We start from the raw sequence: 14,012 nt of genomic DNA, 5'->3' as shown, positions 1-14,012 counted from the left end.
CAGACAGAAAGAGAAAATGTCTGAATCTACAGCTACAGCTGTTATGTGTCAGGATTTTAGCCTCACTCAGAGCTGCTGTTTCTTCTCATCATGTTTATTGGAAGAGTTACAGCAATGTGTTAATGATTCTTTTTGGAACTATTAGATAGAAAAACAACATTGACAGAGCCCATTGTGGTGTCTGATTATAGTTTACATTTAGCTGATAATACTTTTACTTGAATACTGTATATTCAAAGGTATTTACTCTATTATTATTTTAACTGTAGTAAACAATTTTCATCCCTTCATCTTTACATGTTAGCAATAGTTATGAGTCACTCTCATGCCGTGAACTCTCACTCTGATTTGTCATTACTATTCTGACATTTTTTTTTTTTACAGAGGTTTTGGACATTGTCTTCGGGCTTCCCAAAGAGGACGACCTTTAGGAAGAGGAGGACCACCTGATTTTGAGGAAGAGGTTGATGCTGTCAATTTTTCTTCTTCTTTCAGTGACCTGGAGTTCCAGGAAGAGGACGACTGGTGGGACGACCTGGATAGTGAGGACACCATCCTGTTCATCCCTTCTGATAAAGAGGACGAGCCTGAAATGGAGGAGGACTGGTGGGATGACTCCAGGGGCGCATATTCAGAGGTTGATAATGTGGATTTTTCTTCATCTTTTAGTGACCTGGAGTTCGTTGACCTGTAGAGGGCGCCAGCTGCTTGTAGGACATGTTAAGAAGAGAGCAGAATAAAAAGGTTATCTTGGAAGTACAGTTGGTGACTCACGCATGGTTTTGTTAAGAGGACAGGACAGGAGCCAGCCGCCAAGCGACCGAGGTTGGATCTTCCTGAGGACTCCTCGCCCTCTACACCCTCCACGCTGTCCTCGCCCTCAGACCTGGATGATGACACCACCGCGACTGTTTGCTGTGGTCTTTCATTCAAGGTAAGGTAAGGCAGAGGTAAGTTAATGGTGAATGACAGTAGTTAGAAACGCCTCCGTGAAGACTCACTGAGTCTAACTGAATAGTTCACTTTGTTCTCTTTTGCTGAGTAAAGGTGAGTGATGCAACATACACATTTCACCATACTCACTATGTTTAAGTTTTAATATCTCTCTCTCTCTCTCTCTCTCTTTCTCTTTCTTTCTGTTTCAGTTGTCTGGTTCAACATGGAGGATGAACAACCCTGATCCTGAGCAGCCCTACTTTACACTCAGCTGCTGTAAGTATGACAGACTCACTTCTTCTTTTAGACTGTTTAGACTTCAGAACAATAAAGATGTTTTTTTTAAAGTTTTGGTGGCTGGAACAGCAAGACCTCAAGACACCAGCGGTCCATGAGGCCACATGTGGTGGGTTATCAGACTCTTCATGCTCCTCACCTTTTTACTTCCTGTGTTTGTGTGCAGGCTCCATTGACAGATGCTGTTCAGTGAAAGACGTGTGTTCCTCGGACAAAGTCAGCAGAAGATGCAGAAACAGGAGCACATCTGGACAGCATCAAACTTGTGCTGGCATGGTGGTGCAGTGGTTAGCACTGTGCGTCACAGGAAGGTCAGTAAAATCGGCTGTTAGCTGGTCTCTTCCTGTGTGGAGTTTACATGGGTTCCATGTGCCAGGTGGGTTTTCCCCCGGGTACTACGGTTTTCTCCCACAGATCCAAACATATGGTTAATTGATAGAAAATCTAAAATCTGAGTAAATGAAACATCTAACTGCTATTCCATCTGTCATCATTTATTGTTATCAAGGTTATCAGTTTTAATGATCTAATTGATTTGATTAGTTCACCATATTACACATCAATTAATTGATGATCATCACCTGGAAGAAACTGGAAGGGATTCACTAATGTGTGGCAGAGACAAAAACAAAGTGTGACACCATGTGTCACACTTCAGTGAAATCTGTGTCCACAGGGCTCTGTGACAGTTAGGACTGATAATAACAAGACATCATAAATAAAAAGATGAATCCCTCTTTCAAAACTAGAACTTCTGATCAGCCAATCAGAAAGTCAGTGAATTTATTTGAGTCAGTTCTCTGTTAATGTATTGGTCAGTGTGACATGAAGCAGTTCATGTTCATCAAGTCAGTAAAGGTGGGAGGCTGCTCTCAGTTCAGGTTTCTGATCAGACAGAGTAGAGAAGTTTAGTAGTGAAGCTGATTTCATCTTTTTCTTCAGCCACATGTCATTCTTACACTTGCTGTGAACACAAGACTTAAACCTGTTTTAATGAGTGGTTAGGCATTACTTAATTTACACTAAAACGTCATCTGTAGACTGCATGAATAAGAAATATAAGTGAAGAAAGTATAAACTCTTGCTGTAGATGGATAAAAGAAGAAGCTTGTGACAGGGTGGCAAGGCCACAGTTAACATTAAGATAAAGGAAAACCTTTATTTGTCCCACAATGAGGAAATTGTGTTATTGCAACAGCACAGATACAGAGTGCAAAAAATAAGATAAAAAACTATATACATTATAAAACTACCAATAAAATATACACTAGAGTTAGATAAGAGTCGGATAGGTTTGCATATTAACAGGTATTGCACAGATGAGTGGAGGTATGTGGTTTGTAAAACTGTACATCAAAAGAAACAATCAGGAGTGTTCATTATACAGTCTGACAGCAGCAGGAAGACCTTCTGAATCTCTCTTTCACACACCGAGGGTGAAGCAGTCTCCCACTGAAGCTGCTGTGCAGTGCTGACAGGGTGTCCTGCAGGGGGTGGGACTCATTGTCCAGCATGGATGTCAGTTTTGCCAGGACCCTCCTGTCACCCACCTCCCGCACTGAGTCCAGAGAACAGCCCAGCCCAGAGCAGAGCAGAGCATCATGTCAAATATAACAGAAAACACACAATACAAGCAAACAATTCACATTTTATAGCCTTTACAAACAAGTCTTTAGCTCTGTATTCTGCACAGCCTACTGCATGGTATGAAATGAGCTCTGCAACATGATAAATATGAACACCTTGTTCCAGGCACACACATCAATTTTTCTGATGCATTACAATCCATGTATGCAAACTGTCAATTGTTAGCAAAGCAGGGTGCTATTAATATTGAGATTTAAGATGCCATCTTAAATTAAAGCATTTACTAAGCACATTTTTTTTCATCTGTTCATGAAAACAGGGACAGCCATGAGTGTCCTCCCTCCCTGTTTGTTTTAGGGTGTACCCATGGCTCAGGCCATTGTGTTACACCTTAGGTATCTTATATATATATATATATATATATATATATATATATATATATATATATAAGATACCTAAGGTGTAACACAATGGCCTGAGCCATGGGTACACCCTAAAACAAACAGGGAGGGAGGACACTCATGGCTGTCCCTGTTTTCATGAACAGATGAAAAAAAATGTGCTATATATATATATATATATGTTAGAGTTCCTGCTGTGCAACATTGACAATATCTTCTGTGACTCATTAAGATAAGCCATTAAAATTCTAAAGATTTTTGTTCAGATGTAATTGTAGAAATGTTTTGAAGTGTTGGCTGAGCTGAGACTACCAAACATCGTATAGTTTCTAAGCAACGACTTGACAATGTAGTATTTCTCCTCTTGTTTCAATTCACAGACAGTTAAGAGTTATTGTTAAGGGGTTTTGACGTGCTTTATCTGAGTAACAGTAAGCCGTAGCCTACGTTTCTCTTCTCAATCAATGTGTGTGTTTTATGTTTATCTTATATGTTCTGACAGTTGAAAATGTTCTACAAATGTTCTATAAAATAATGTTTTTTAAATGCAGCATACGTCAAAAATATATCACAGCTCCTCGGATTATTTAATCAGCACAGAATGAGTTATTGAAACCTGAAGTTTCCCTGCACTGTAAAAATATTAACAAATAATTCATAATGTTGAAGCTGCAGGCTCACTCTTCAAAGCATTTTGGTGTTGCTCAGCTCACTTTATATAAACAATGTCAATATCAAAGCCACCATGCTGGATAAAAGTACATAAAACATTAGTGAATCTCCCAGATTAAATATAAGTGGGTCATTAAATGCATAAATAACAGCAGTTATTTAACATGACAGTCTTGTCTTTAATGTATGTCTCCCTTCTTGCCAGAAGGTGGTGATCATGTGTCTCTGTTTTCAGCCTTCAGCAGAACAGTCTAGTGACTTCCTGCTGTGTCTCACTGGGGCTTCTTCCATGTGTGGCTCTGGGAGCTGTGAAGTGCCACTATATGGAGTAAATATACACTTAATTGGATTGAACTGACATGTTTTTGTTTTTACATTTGTTTACATTAGGTGTAAAAATCTGTATATGACACATCAGCTGCTGCAGGACTGAATGATGATGACAATTTAAAACATACAGACAGCATACATGGGGGAAAAAAATCAACACTAGAAACACAAAAGATTAGAAATAATCTTTTTTACCCTGGTGTGAGAAAGACACCATGCGCCACCGCACATGCTGTTGACAGCACAATGTCATACTGAATATCCACACACACTGACTTAACTATTAGACATCAGGTGACAGTTGGCAAATGATTGGCCTTTGTGCAATGCATGCACTCTCAACATGCTGACCAGAGAGCATGGACTGAGTCTTCTCTGCATCACCATGGTGCCATTGTAAAATCAGGGTTGGAAAAAATCTGCTCATGGTCCTGCCCAATCTCAAGAAAGGCAACCAGGACGTCTGGAATTCTGTCTTGCTGATAGAGAAAGTATGCACTCTTCTCTAAGAGACCCTTGTTAGACATTCTGGGAGATAATGGCTGAGTGCTAAGTTTTGGGAGGAGGGTGGCGACACTGTGTCCTAGCAACCTAGGTTTTACTGCTGAGTGCTGACAGACAGGTGCTTTCTTATCCTGTCACCTCATCCAGCAACACTTTTCAGTTATGTGTGTTTATGCTCTGGTCTTCATGGGAACACAGGTGACAACAGAGGACAGTGAGAAAACAGAAGTCTGGATCAGATCATGAGAAGGGCAAACTATTTCTTTTCATGACCATAAAACAGCCAATAAAATGGATGATGGGTGTGTCACATTATGAAGGGACCAAACTCTGCTTTCTACCAGAGCAGACAAGCCACAGACTGAAATCACTCTCTGCAGTCTCATGCTATAATTTTGGGGATTTTGCTCTAAAGATGTGTAAACAAGACGCTATTCACGCTGAGACTGCTGTGTGTGGGGGTTTGAGGATGGCTTCTCTCTAACAAGGAGTCCAATTGTGTGTGCATTTCTGGGCCAGAGAAATGGAACTGCAGAGTGGGGTTATCATGCTGCTCGATTAATACTATGCGCTGCAAATTAATGTCAGAATGCCAAATTTGCTCTGTTTACTTTTAGGAAAGTGATTTGGTTGTGTTTGGTTGAAGGGATTCTTTCTGAAGTTTTGAACATTATATCAGATTGCACTTCACTAAGAGCTGGATCCAAATGATTGCAGACAATCTGTATTTATGAAGATACAGCTGTCGCCCAATGCTTACATTTTTAGAATTACAACCAAAGCCAGGTGTAGCATCCAACCAGTTTATGATGTTGGTTGTCTGGTGTTGAGTTTATGATGAAACACTGTTGAAAGAACCACAGTGAGGATTATCTCCTGAGTTCGAACATCCTCCGCGCTGCTTCTCAGCTGTTTGGTGTTGTACCAGGTGTTCATGGATGGGTGGACATATCAACAACAAAGACAGAAGACATCTCTCTATTGTGCACATGTCCACAGCAGAGCAGCAAAGGAGAGGGCTGGAACAAAGAGGAGTATTCAGACTGTTGGGATTATTTCTAAATAACACTAACTGCCATCGTCTCATCCTCATCCAGCAGAGAGTGTAAAGGGTGCAGTCTTCCTTCAACCTTCCTCCACTCTGCAGCTGCACCCACCAACCCACTCGTGGCCTTAAGGTGCTTTTTGGCAGCACTTCTATGTGAGCGTACATAAGTGTGTGTGTGTGTTTATGTGTGAATAAGGCTGTCTGTGTGGGGTCTTCTGTGTTGTCTCCTCCCGGTCGGAAGTGATGTGAGCCAGACTGACAGACGGGAATAGAGAGGTGCTTTATGCCGCTGAGGCCGAGTTGGTGTTAGGAACTGAATGAGCTGGACTGGCTGCCTGATAAAGAACCCATTACCTCTTAGATCAGATAATGCTGCTGGGCGCAACACACTCACTTTATCTTATTAGGGGAATTTTGATCTCTGATTCAGTGTACTAGCCTTGAGGCATGCTAGATGAGTGGCTCTGTGGATGGCCCTGCAGTCCAATTAGTCCACCAGTCATGTACTTCTGTCTGTTGTTTTGTGCACACCAACATGTATCCTCCAGTTCTTTTGTAAAATTGTCTTTTTTTTCTCTTGCCAACATTCATGAAAAATGAGAAAGTCTGCTAATTATGACATTTTTGTCACATTATATGAATGTGATTGAGCAAATGGAAATGTGCAATTCTGTCTCCAACAATCATCTATATATTGATGAAGAAACCAAGGCCAGCCAGTGCCTGAGTTCCAAGGCAGTGATGTGGATGGGCCCAGCATCCACAAGCTCCAGAGGAAGTGCATGTGGCTGGGTAGGAAAAGACCTTTTAGATTGGTAATGAAAACTAGCTTCCACATGGCTATTATAAGATAATCTGTGCAGGCATTAAGTCCATTTTCATTGAAATGCAATACAAGGAAGACAAACCTGAAAGGCTACATGTGCCAGCTGACTGCACACTAAACATGCAAAGGGCAAGTCCTGCTGCTGTTACCACGACCTGCACCTGAAACACACTGCACTATTGGGAAACTTTGTTCAGGCAGGCTGGCGTCCTTGAAGGAGAGAGGGGTAAAACCTCTGCCAGGAGCAAGACCAAACATGGCCGTGACACAATACAGCTTTGTGTTTATGAGCCGTATGTGGGTGTCAGAGATAGAAACACGCAAGCATTTTGACAGCTATTGGCCAAAACACAGAGCTATGTTTTTCTCCTCATACTAAGCTGAAGTCTTTCCCAGCATGCATTGGGCATGTCCACTGTATCCACTGTGTGTGACTGGCATGTCCTCCTGACTGTGGGAGGAACGGCAGAATGGCAGTGGAGAGAGAAACGCCACAAATACTTAAAGCTGACCACTGAGTTAGTTTGCTGCCACGTTGCTGTGGGAAAGGCAGAAAAAACGTCTTTAAGGAATCAAAATGTACTCCCCGTTCTCTTCCTTGAAAAAGACCATGTAGATTATAAACAATGGGTGTTACAACCAAGCTAATCTTATTTGCTTTACTGCATTATCACTGATAACCTTTCTGCCTGGCATGCCTGGGAAAGAAAACCTCACAACCTATCACAGAGCAGCAACACAGCAGCCCAGCAGCACACCTCCGGCTGGTTTTATGAATGAACAGGGAACTAGGTGTGGCAGTTTTAAACTGAATCATGCTCCTTTACTTCCTTCCCCAGACCTGCCACCATATACAGGTATCAGGCTACACAATGAGGAATGCAGAACAAAACAGAGAAAACACTGGTTTGAATAGATGGAAATTTATGCTGCACTCCACTCAGCGTTGTTCCATAGTATGTCATTACATTTAAGTTAAAGTATATGTAATACATTTGGAATGTACTGCATAACAAACTTTGACCCTTTGATCCCTTCTGTTGCAGTCATGCATCAAATTTGAAATGGATCAACAAATTGCTTGAGGGTTGAGTTAGCATCTGTTACATATGTACTAAAAGCAAAAATTAGACGCAAGTGATTTGGATTGAATCATCTTGGAAATATAGCAACAAAATGCCATCTGCAGAGTTCACCACACATGCATGCTGCCCTGACAGATCAGCAAACTTTCTGTCTGTAATGTTTTTTTTGGTCATTCTGTGGATAACCATAACAAGAAAAGCATGCTGGCGTAAGACCAACAACCTCTTTTTCTTTCTTTCTTTCTTTCTTTCTTTCTTTCTTTCTTTCTTTCTTTTAGTTGACTGATCTCAATATATTCGGATGGAATGTCAAAACGCTTGTGAGATGGTGTTGTCATTCAAGGTAATAGATGTTTGAATCTAACTTGATTATGATGATTATGATTGATAACTTGTCCAAATACTGCAGTGGAGCATGCATTCAAGAGAATTTCTTTCTTTCTCCTGCCTTCATGCAGATTTTCTGAACATGACACCTTATCTCAGCATTCCAGCACAAGTCCCATTGTTTCAGCCATAAACAACAAGTCACTGTCCATAGCTGGACAGCAGAAATCCAGAAACTGCCAAGTCTAAAACACCACCTCAGATTAGTTTGAGGTCTATGGAAAGACTCCAGGTTTCTCATGTAAGCCGTGACGAAGCTATGCAGACAGCACAATGAATGCTGCATTCCTGGCAGGGAGAAGCATTACAGACCTACATACCTGCCATTCTCCGCAAAGTCAAATTGGCAAGAGTGAGGTGTAGGACTCTGAGAGATATGTTAGATGGCATCCCATCACTCTTACCAAAGTCATGTGGTTTTTAAAGGAAATGTGCTTATCTTTGAATGGTTTACATTTGAATGGAAGTATGTGTGAGAAGTCTGCTATGGCATTTATGGAGTTGTTTGCTCTAGTTGAGCCGCATTCTGTCGGTACACATCAGGGTAATTTCACTTTTATCTGTCATCAAAAGACAATAACACATGCAGTATGAGAGGGAAGAAACCCTAGTGGAAGTCAAGACGAATGTGATGTAGATTTCTTCATCTCTCTATCATCACACACTAACTTTCCAACTCCACATGAGACAGCAATGACTGCAGAACAGCCGTCAGTCGTGTGTGTTTTCATTGTTCTTCAATGGTTCCTCCTGCAACATTGTGTTTGACTGCACGCTGCCCTCATCAGCCATTTGTTCTTTTTCCCACGCTGCTGAATGCCAGCGTGGCTGCATACACACACACACACGCAGGGCTTATCAGAACAATGCCTCAAATAGCTCCAGAGTCTCATCACAAGGGCATGTCACCAAAGAGCAGCAGAGGATATGTGTGTGTGTGTGTGTGTGTGTGTGTGTGTGTGTGTGGCCAAAGTTGTCAACTTTGCAGCTGTTACCTGCAGGCTCTGCTGTATTTGTCCGCGGCCCGTCACAACTAGCTCATCCGTAGTGCTGCCCATTGTTAGGCTGACTATGTATAGTTTACCGTCTGAGGGAGGGTTTTCAGCAGCCAACACAATGAACGCACTCCATACATGATAATACATTCACCTGTAATAAACAGAAATTTTCTGTTTTCTGATATTACGTTTTCCTTTTTTTTAATCCTGCAAGCCTGAGCGCCTGCATTCTGCTCTTCTCTACAAGATAACAAAGGTTTTCTCTCTAGTGCAAAATGGTTCATCTGCTGAGTGAGATTGCATCACTGAAATCACCCCTTTATATTTATTTAAATATTTAAGCTTAGAATGTTACAGTCCCTTAATATGTGTGTGTGTTCTTATACTGCTGGGTGTGAATTTATTGCTGCTGACCAGACCAGATATGTGTTTCATTTGAGTGCACTTTAAGGGTAGTGTAAAAAGTGTTGTTAAAAGATAAAAATATGGAAGTATAAGATCCATTGTGTAGTCAGATAACAACTGAAGTTAGCATGTTTGGCAGTTAGCTTGGCCAGCCTGTACTATTGATGCCACTTGGTACCAGAAGAAGGGACACTGACTGTAGTGTATGTAGCATAGGATTGGTCACTTCACCATCAGTAAAAGGGGAAGATTTTGTATTTTATACAGTCTGTAGTTCTAACTGCTTGTCAATCAGCCATGAAACAATAAATATAACAATGATTAAAACTGCAATTGGTGCACAGAAATAACAGGAAAGTTGATTAGTTGATTGCTGCTGTACCAATATTGTCCAATATTTGTCAATGCTATGATGTTGCTGTGCAAACCAAAGAACATAAATAACAACATGTGTACAAATGAAAGCAATAAAAAGTTCACCTTTATCTAAGTTAGTCACCATTAATGTGTATTTCTAACATATATGGATTTATTGTTGACTCAAAATAATTCCAGTGTGTCGTGACTCACAGTAAACACTTCATGTCCAGACATGACTACCAAACTCTGGGCCTTTCTGGTCCTTCCACCTGACATCTGGTCACACCCATGTGCTGCAAGGCTTCATCACACTGTAGTAAACAGGGTATCATTTAAAAAGAACAATAAATATGCAGTTCCGTTAACATTCACACTCAGTTTTATCAGTTCATTCTGTGATCAACACAGCTCCTTTAGTTGACAAATCTTCTGACTTCCTGTGGGTTTTGTTGTGTCTATGCAGAGACGGTGAGAACCGGAGTGCACTGATTTGAACCCGGAGGCTGTCACAACACATCTCCAGAAATGTACCACACAGCCAGACTCCCTCAAGAAACAGCTGTACTTTCTCACAAGGAAAACAGTGACACATTCAGGTTTTACTGCTGCTGCAGTCACACAATGTGGTTTGGGAAGTTTTGAGCTCATTCATTACTGATGTGTGGAGAGTTTATTACAGGGACCCACTGACAGAGTGTAATGCCTGCTGACGGTTACATTGAATTAAATGGCTGCATATGTATTCATAGCTACTTATACATAGCTGTTATTTTTTATTTCCTGCCCCGCTTTCTTTTAGAAATCCATGTAAAAACACAAACATTACATTGAAACAAACAGTGATGTGGATTGACACAACATTCACTCATCACACAAACCCCTACACCTCCTTTAACAAGCAAACTCCTCCGGACTAAGGTGCTCCTCCACATTGAGTCACTGCCTGGGCACGTCTGTGAGGCTCTAACACAATACTAAAACCAATGTACACACACACACACACACTTCACAAACATACTGCCAGTGCTCTTGAAACAAAGGGAGGAAGGAGGTGAACCTTTTCACTCAACAGAAGCCGGCAACATGTGGTTTTCTTTGAGGCCCAAGGCTTACTGAGCTATTTGAAATGATTCACCATGCTTATGCCTTTAGTGCTATCTGTAAATGATTCTGACTGTGTTGATGTGTGAAGACTTACAGGTGGGCACACAGAGAGGCTAAAGTGGTCATCCAGCTATTTGTATAATTACTGCATAATGGTGGACCACTGGTGTGTGAGGTGATGAAAGAGGCTGGTGATCCGCCAGTGACATTTCACTTCCTGAGGGAAGAGACTAGGGGGGCAGACAGGAGAGCATGAAGAGGGTACTTAAAGCACCCTGACCACTGTCTACACACACTGATGTGATTATCTGAACTGAACACTGAGGTCAGGGCTTTGTATGTGTGGCTGAAACCCCAGTGGGACAGAACAGGCTGTAAGGGGGAAGATTCAATGACATCTGGCTTCTTACCACCTCCTCCTGCTGATTCACACACAGGCTCCATTGGCTCAGTGACACACAACCAGTGTCTGCTTCTGTCGACCCGACAGGAACAACCAGGGCTGAGTCAGTCAGGTGACTGACAGAGTGACAGTGTGGTCAGTTAGTCGGTGAAGGAGCTCAGCATGGGAGTGGCAGAAATCAGGATGATAACAGGGCAGAAACACCTACTGTAAACTGAAATGTATGATTACAGGGTAGTGATAGCGTGACTGTAAATATTAATGACTACCTTCTTGAGCCTTAACGTTCATCCTGCAAGTCTTCTCAAGAACATGGGTGATAATTTCTGAGACGAAATGTAGCTAGTGAGTGAAGTTTTATCACTTTGAGTCAACAAGTCAAGTGCCACACAATAATATTATACTGGATAGAAAGCAGAAATATCTGAAATTCTGCAAATCACAAAACAACAACAACACAGTTGAACTACAGGCCACAGTAACAAGCTGTTTTATTAATTATTCACTTAAAGCATGATACACTGATTGGAGCTGAGCCTGTACTTGATACAGTTAGTGACACACGTATAATCAGTTTTGATTATACTCCTGTTTTGTGATGAACTCATTCACACATTTTCCTAACATTCTGTTTAAACTCTGAGACTGCAGCTAATGCTTTTTCCAGCAGCCCCATGAACCCTCTGCTCTGAGAGGAAACTGTTCCTGTGGACAGTTTGGGTGCTACAAACATCCACAGATAGGAATAGCTCAGTTTATGTGAAATACCACTGAGCTGCAAAATGTTTAGTCTTAAGACAGCAGGGTGGAGCAGCTGAAAGTTTGAAGTCAATGAATTACAAGGCTGTCACTGGAAAAAAAATATCTAGAAACTTAGACACTGTGTCAAATCTCTATGAAATTAGGAGCCAGGCTGACTTTTACGCACGTCCCCAGCCCTCTGTGGACACATCTGGTAATTAGCTGTAATTAATCTGAATCATTGTAGACTGGGCAAATATTTGGACTAATATCCACAGTAGGTATGGATTACTGATTAACATGTTGACAGTGTAATTAGGTCCACGTTAGGACTTCCTTTGCCCTCTGTTCCCCCCGCCTCCGCCGCCGCAGCTTCCGCCCACACTCACAGCCTTGAATTACTCCACTGGCAACTGTTGATGCATTCCCAAACCATCTGACGTCAAGAGGGAAGGGCTCGAAGCAGAACTATAAAAGTCTCTGGTACCTTGTTTCATTCACAAACACTCTGGATTACTACAGCCTATGCAGAGAAGCTCCGTCATCGGGCTCCTCGGACGACACAGCAGGGAAGCAGGAGGTTCACAAACCTGCCCGGCATAAACAATGAAAATGTCAGCGGAGGAGATCAGCCAGGTTCTCAAGGAGGGAGAGCTGGAGAAGAGGAGTGACAACCTGCTCCAGTTCTGGAAGAGGAAGACGTGCGTCCTGACCACGGACAGCCTCAACATTTACGCCGACACGCAGAAGCGCTCCAAGGGCAAAGAGCTCAAGCTGCAGTCCATCAAGAAGGTGGACTGTGTGGAGCGCACCGGCAAGTTCGTCTATTTCACCATTGTAACCACGGACAATAAAGAGATCGATTTCCGGTGCTCTGGGGAAGAGAACTGCTGGAACGCAGTGATCACCATGGCCCTGATTGATTACCAGAACAGAAAGGCCATTCAGGACTTTAAAACGCGGCAGGACAATGAGAGCACGTCACCCGGACAGCAGGAGAGACGCATGGCGAGGGCGCCCTGAGCCGCTCGGGACTCTGCCGTTCACTACTCCTAATAAGGTGAGGGGCACACCACGAAACATGGCTGACATGATATAGGCTATGAATACAGATATGAGTAATGTAAACTAAAATAAGAATCACTGGAAGTGTTTCTGAAACGTTTGTATTATCTTTCCTTCAGTGCGTCAATGTGGACCATACAGACAAATACGGACCAAAAGGAAGACGAGGTCATCCGGTCCAGAGATGAAGGCTTGAAGGCGGGACTGAGTTCTCGGAGCTACGGGACAAACCGACAGACGGAGACTTTCAGGACTGAACTGTTATAAAAAGATTTCAGAGTTTGTTCCCACAGGAGCAATGACTCCTAAACAATGATGTTAATTTATTTGTTTCCAGGATATGGAGTAAACTGGCAAACAGCTTGTGTTGTTTAAATTATTTACTGTCTCAATGTGTGTTGTGTATTTATTTTAATAAATATCCATGTTTTTCACAAACCTTGTGCTCTCCTCAGTTTTAATGTTTTTTTAGCTGGAAGTATTTCTGTCAAGTATCTAATGACAACACTATGGAGCCTGTAACAGTATATATTTGACACCCGGAAGCCTTTCTTACATACCACACATGCAACCATTAAAGAGGGAGTGGAGGACAGGAAAGTCCCTTTCCTCTGCTGTCAGGTGGAATGTGGCTCCTTATTGTCAATGAACGGGCTTGAGTCATGACTGATAAGAGTTCATTCAGCAGCACGGAACACTTAAAAGACTCAGAGGTGCTTCTGAACACACCTGCTTCTGAGCAGGTGTGTTCAGAAGCCTGCTGTATATGAAAAATGACTATATCTGAAGACTGATAATATTGTTTGCAGTTTTTCTAATCGCTGACAGTACACAAGATGGAATTGGTTTGAGTTTGTGGCTTT

At 42.0% G+C, this 14,012-nt stretch overlaps 2 protein-coding genes across 2 annotated transcripts; both read left to right on the top strand.

Annotated features, from left to right (window-relative positions):
* Positions 1 to 325: 325 nt before the first annotated feature.
* On the top strand, positions 326 to 7,984 carry LOC114437825 (uncharacterized). Its single transcript, XM_028408756.1, has 7 exons — positions 326 to 330; positions 496 to 690; positions 793 to 934; positions 1,146 to 1,212; positions 1,400 to 1,544; positions 4,129 to 4,221; positions 7,965 to 7,984. Exons 1-7 carry the CDS (start codon positions 326 to 328, stop codon positions 7,966 to 7,968), a joined length of 651 nt encoding a protein of 216 aa, XP_028264557.1. The 3' UTR covers positions 7,969 to 7,984.
* Positions 7,985 to 12,565: 4,581 nt separating this feature from the next.
* Positions 12,566 to 13,537, top strand: phlda2 (pleckstrin homology-like domain, family A, member 2). Its single transcript, XM_028408152.1, has 2 exons — positions 12,566 to 13,144; positions 13,269 to 13,537. Exon 1 carries the CDS (start codon positions 12,691 to 12,693, stop codon positions 13,105 to 13,107), a length of 417 nt encoding a protein of 138 aa, XP_028263953.1. The 5' UTR covers positions 12,566 to 12,690; the 3' UTR covers positions 13,108 to 13,144; positions 13,269 to 13,537.
* The last annotated feature ends 475 nt before the right edge of the window (positions 13,538 to 14,012 follow it).

The sequence above is a fragment of the Parambassis ranga genome, chromosome 6 (assembly GCF_900634625.1).
Source record: "Parambassis ranga chromosome 6, fParRan2.1, whole genome shotgun sequence".
Classification (NCBI taxonomy): domain Eukaryota; kingdom Metazoa; phylum Chordata; class Actinopteri; family Ambassidae; genus Parambassis; species Parambassis ranga.
Note: the sequence above shows the minus strand (reverse complement) of the source record. Positions and strands in the feature narration are given on the sequence as shown.

Excerpts from the sequence above, each read along its gene's own strand:
- phlda2 (XM_028408152.1), top strand. The coding sequence starts at position 12,691 with ATGAAAATGTCAGCGGAGGAGATCAGCCAGGTTCTCAAGGAGGGAGAG.
- LOC114437825 (XM_028408756.1), top strand. Across the intron at positions 691-792 it reads GACCTGGAGTTCGTTGACCT|GACAGGACAGGAGCCAGCCG; the intron begins GTAGAGGGCGCC and ends TTTTGTTAAGAG. Across the intron at positions 935-1,145 it reads GCTGTGGTCTTTCATTCAAG|TTGTCTGGTTCAACATGGAG; the intron begins GTAAGGTAAGGC and ends TTTCTGTTTCAG.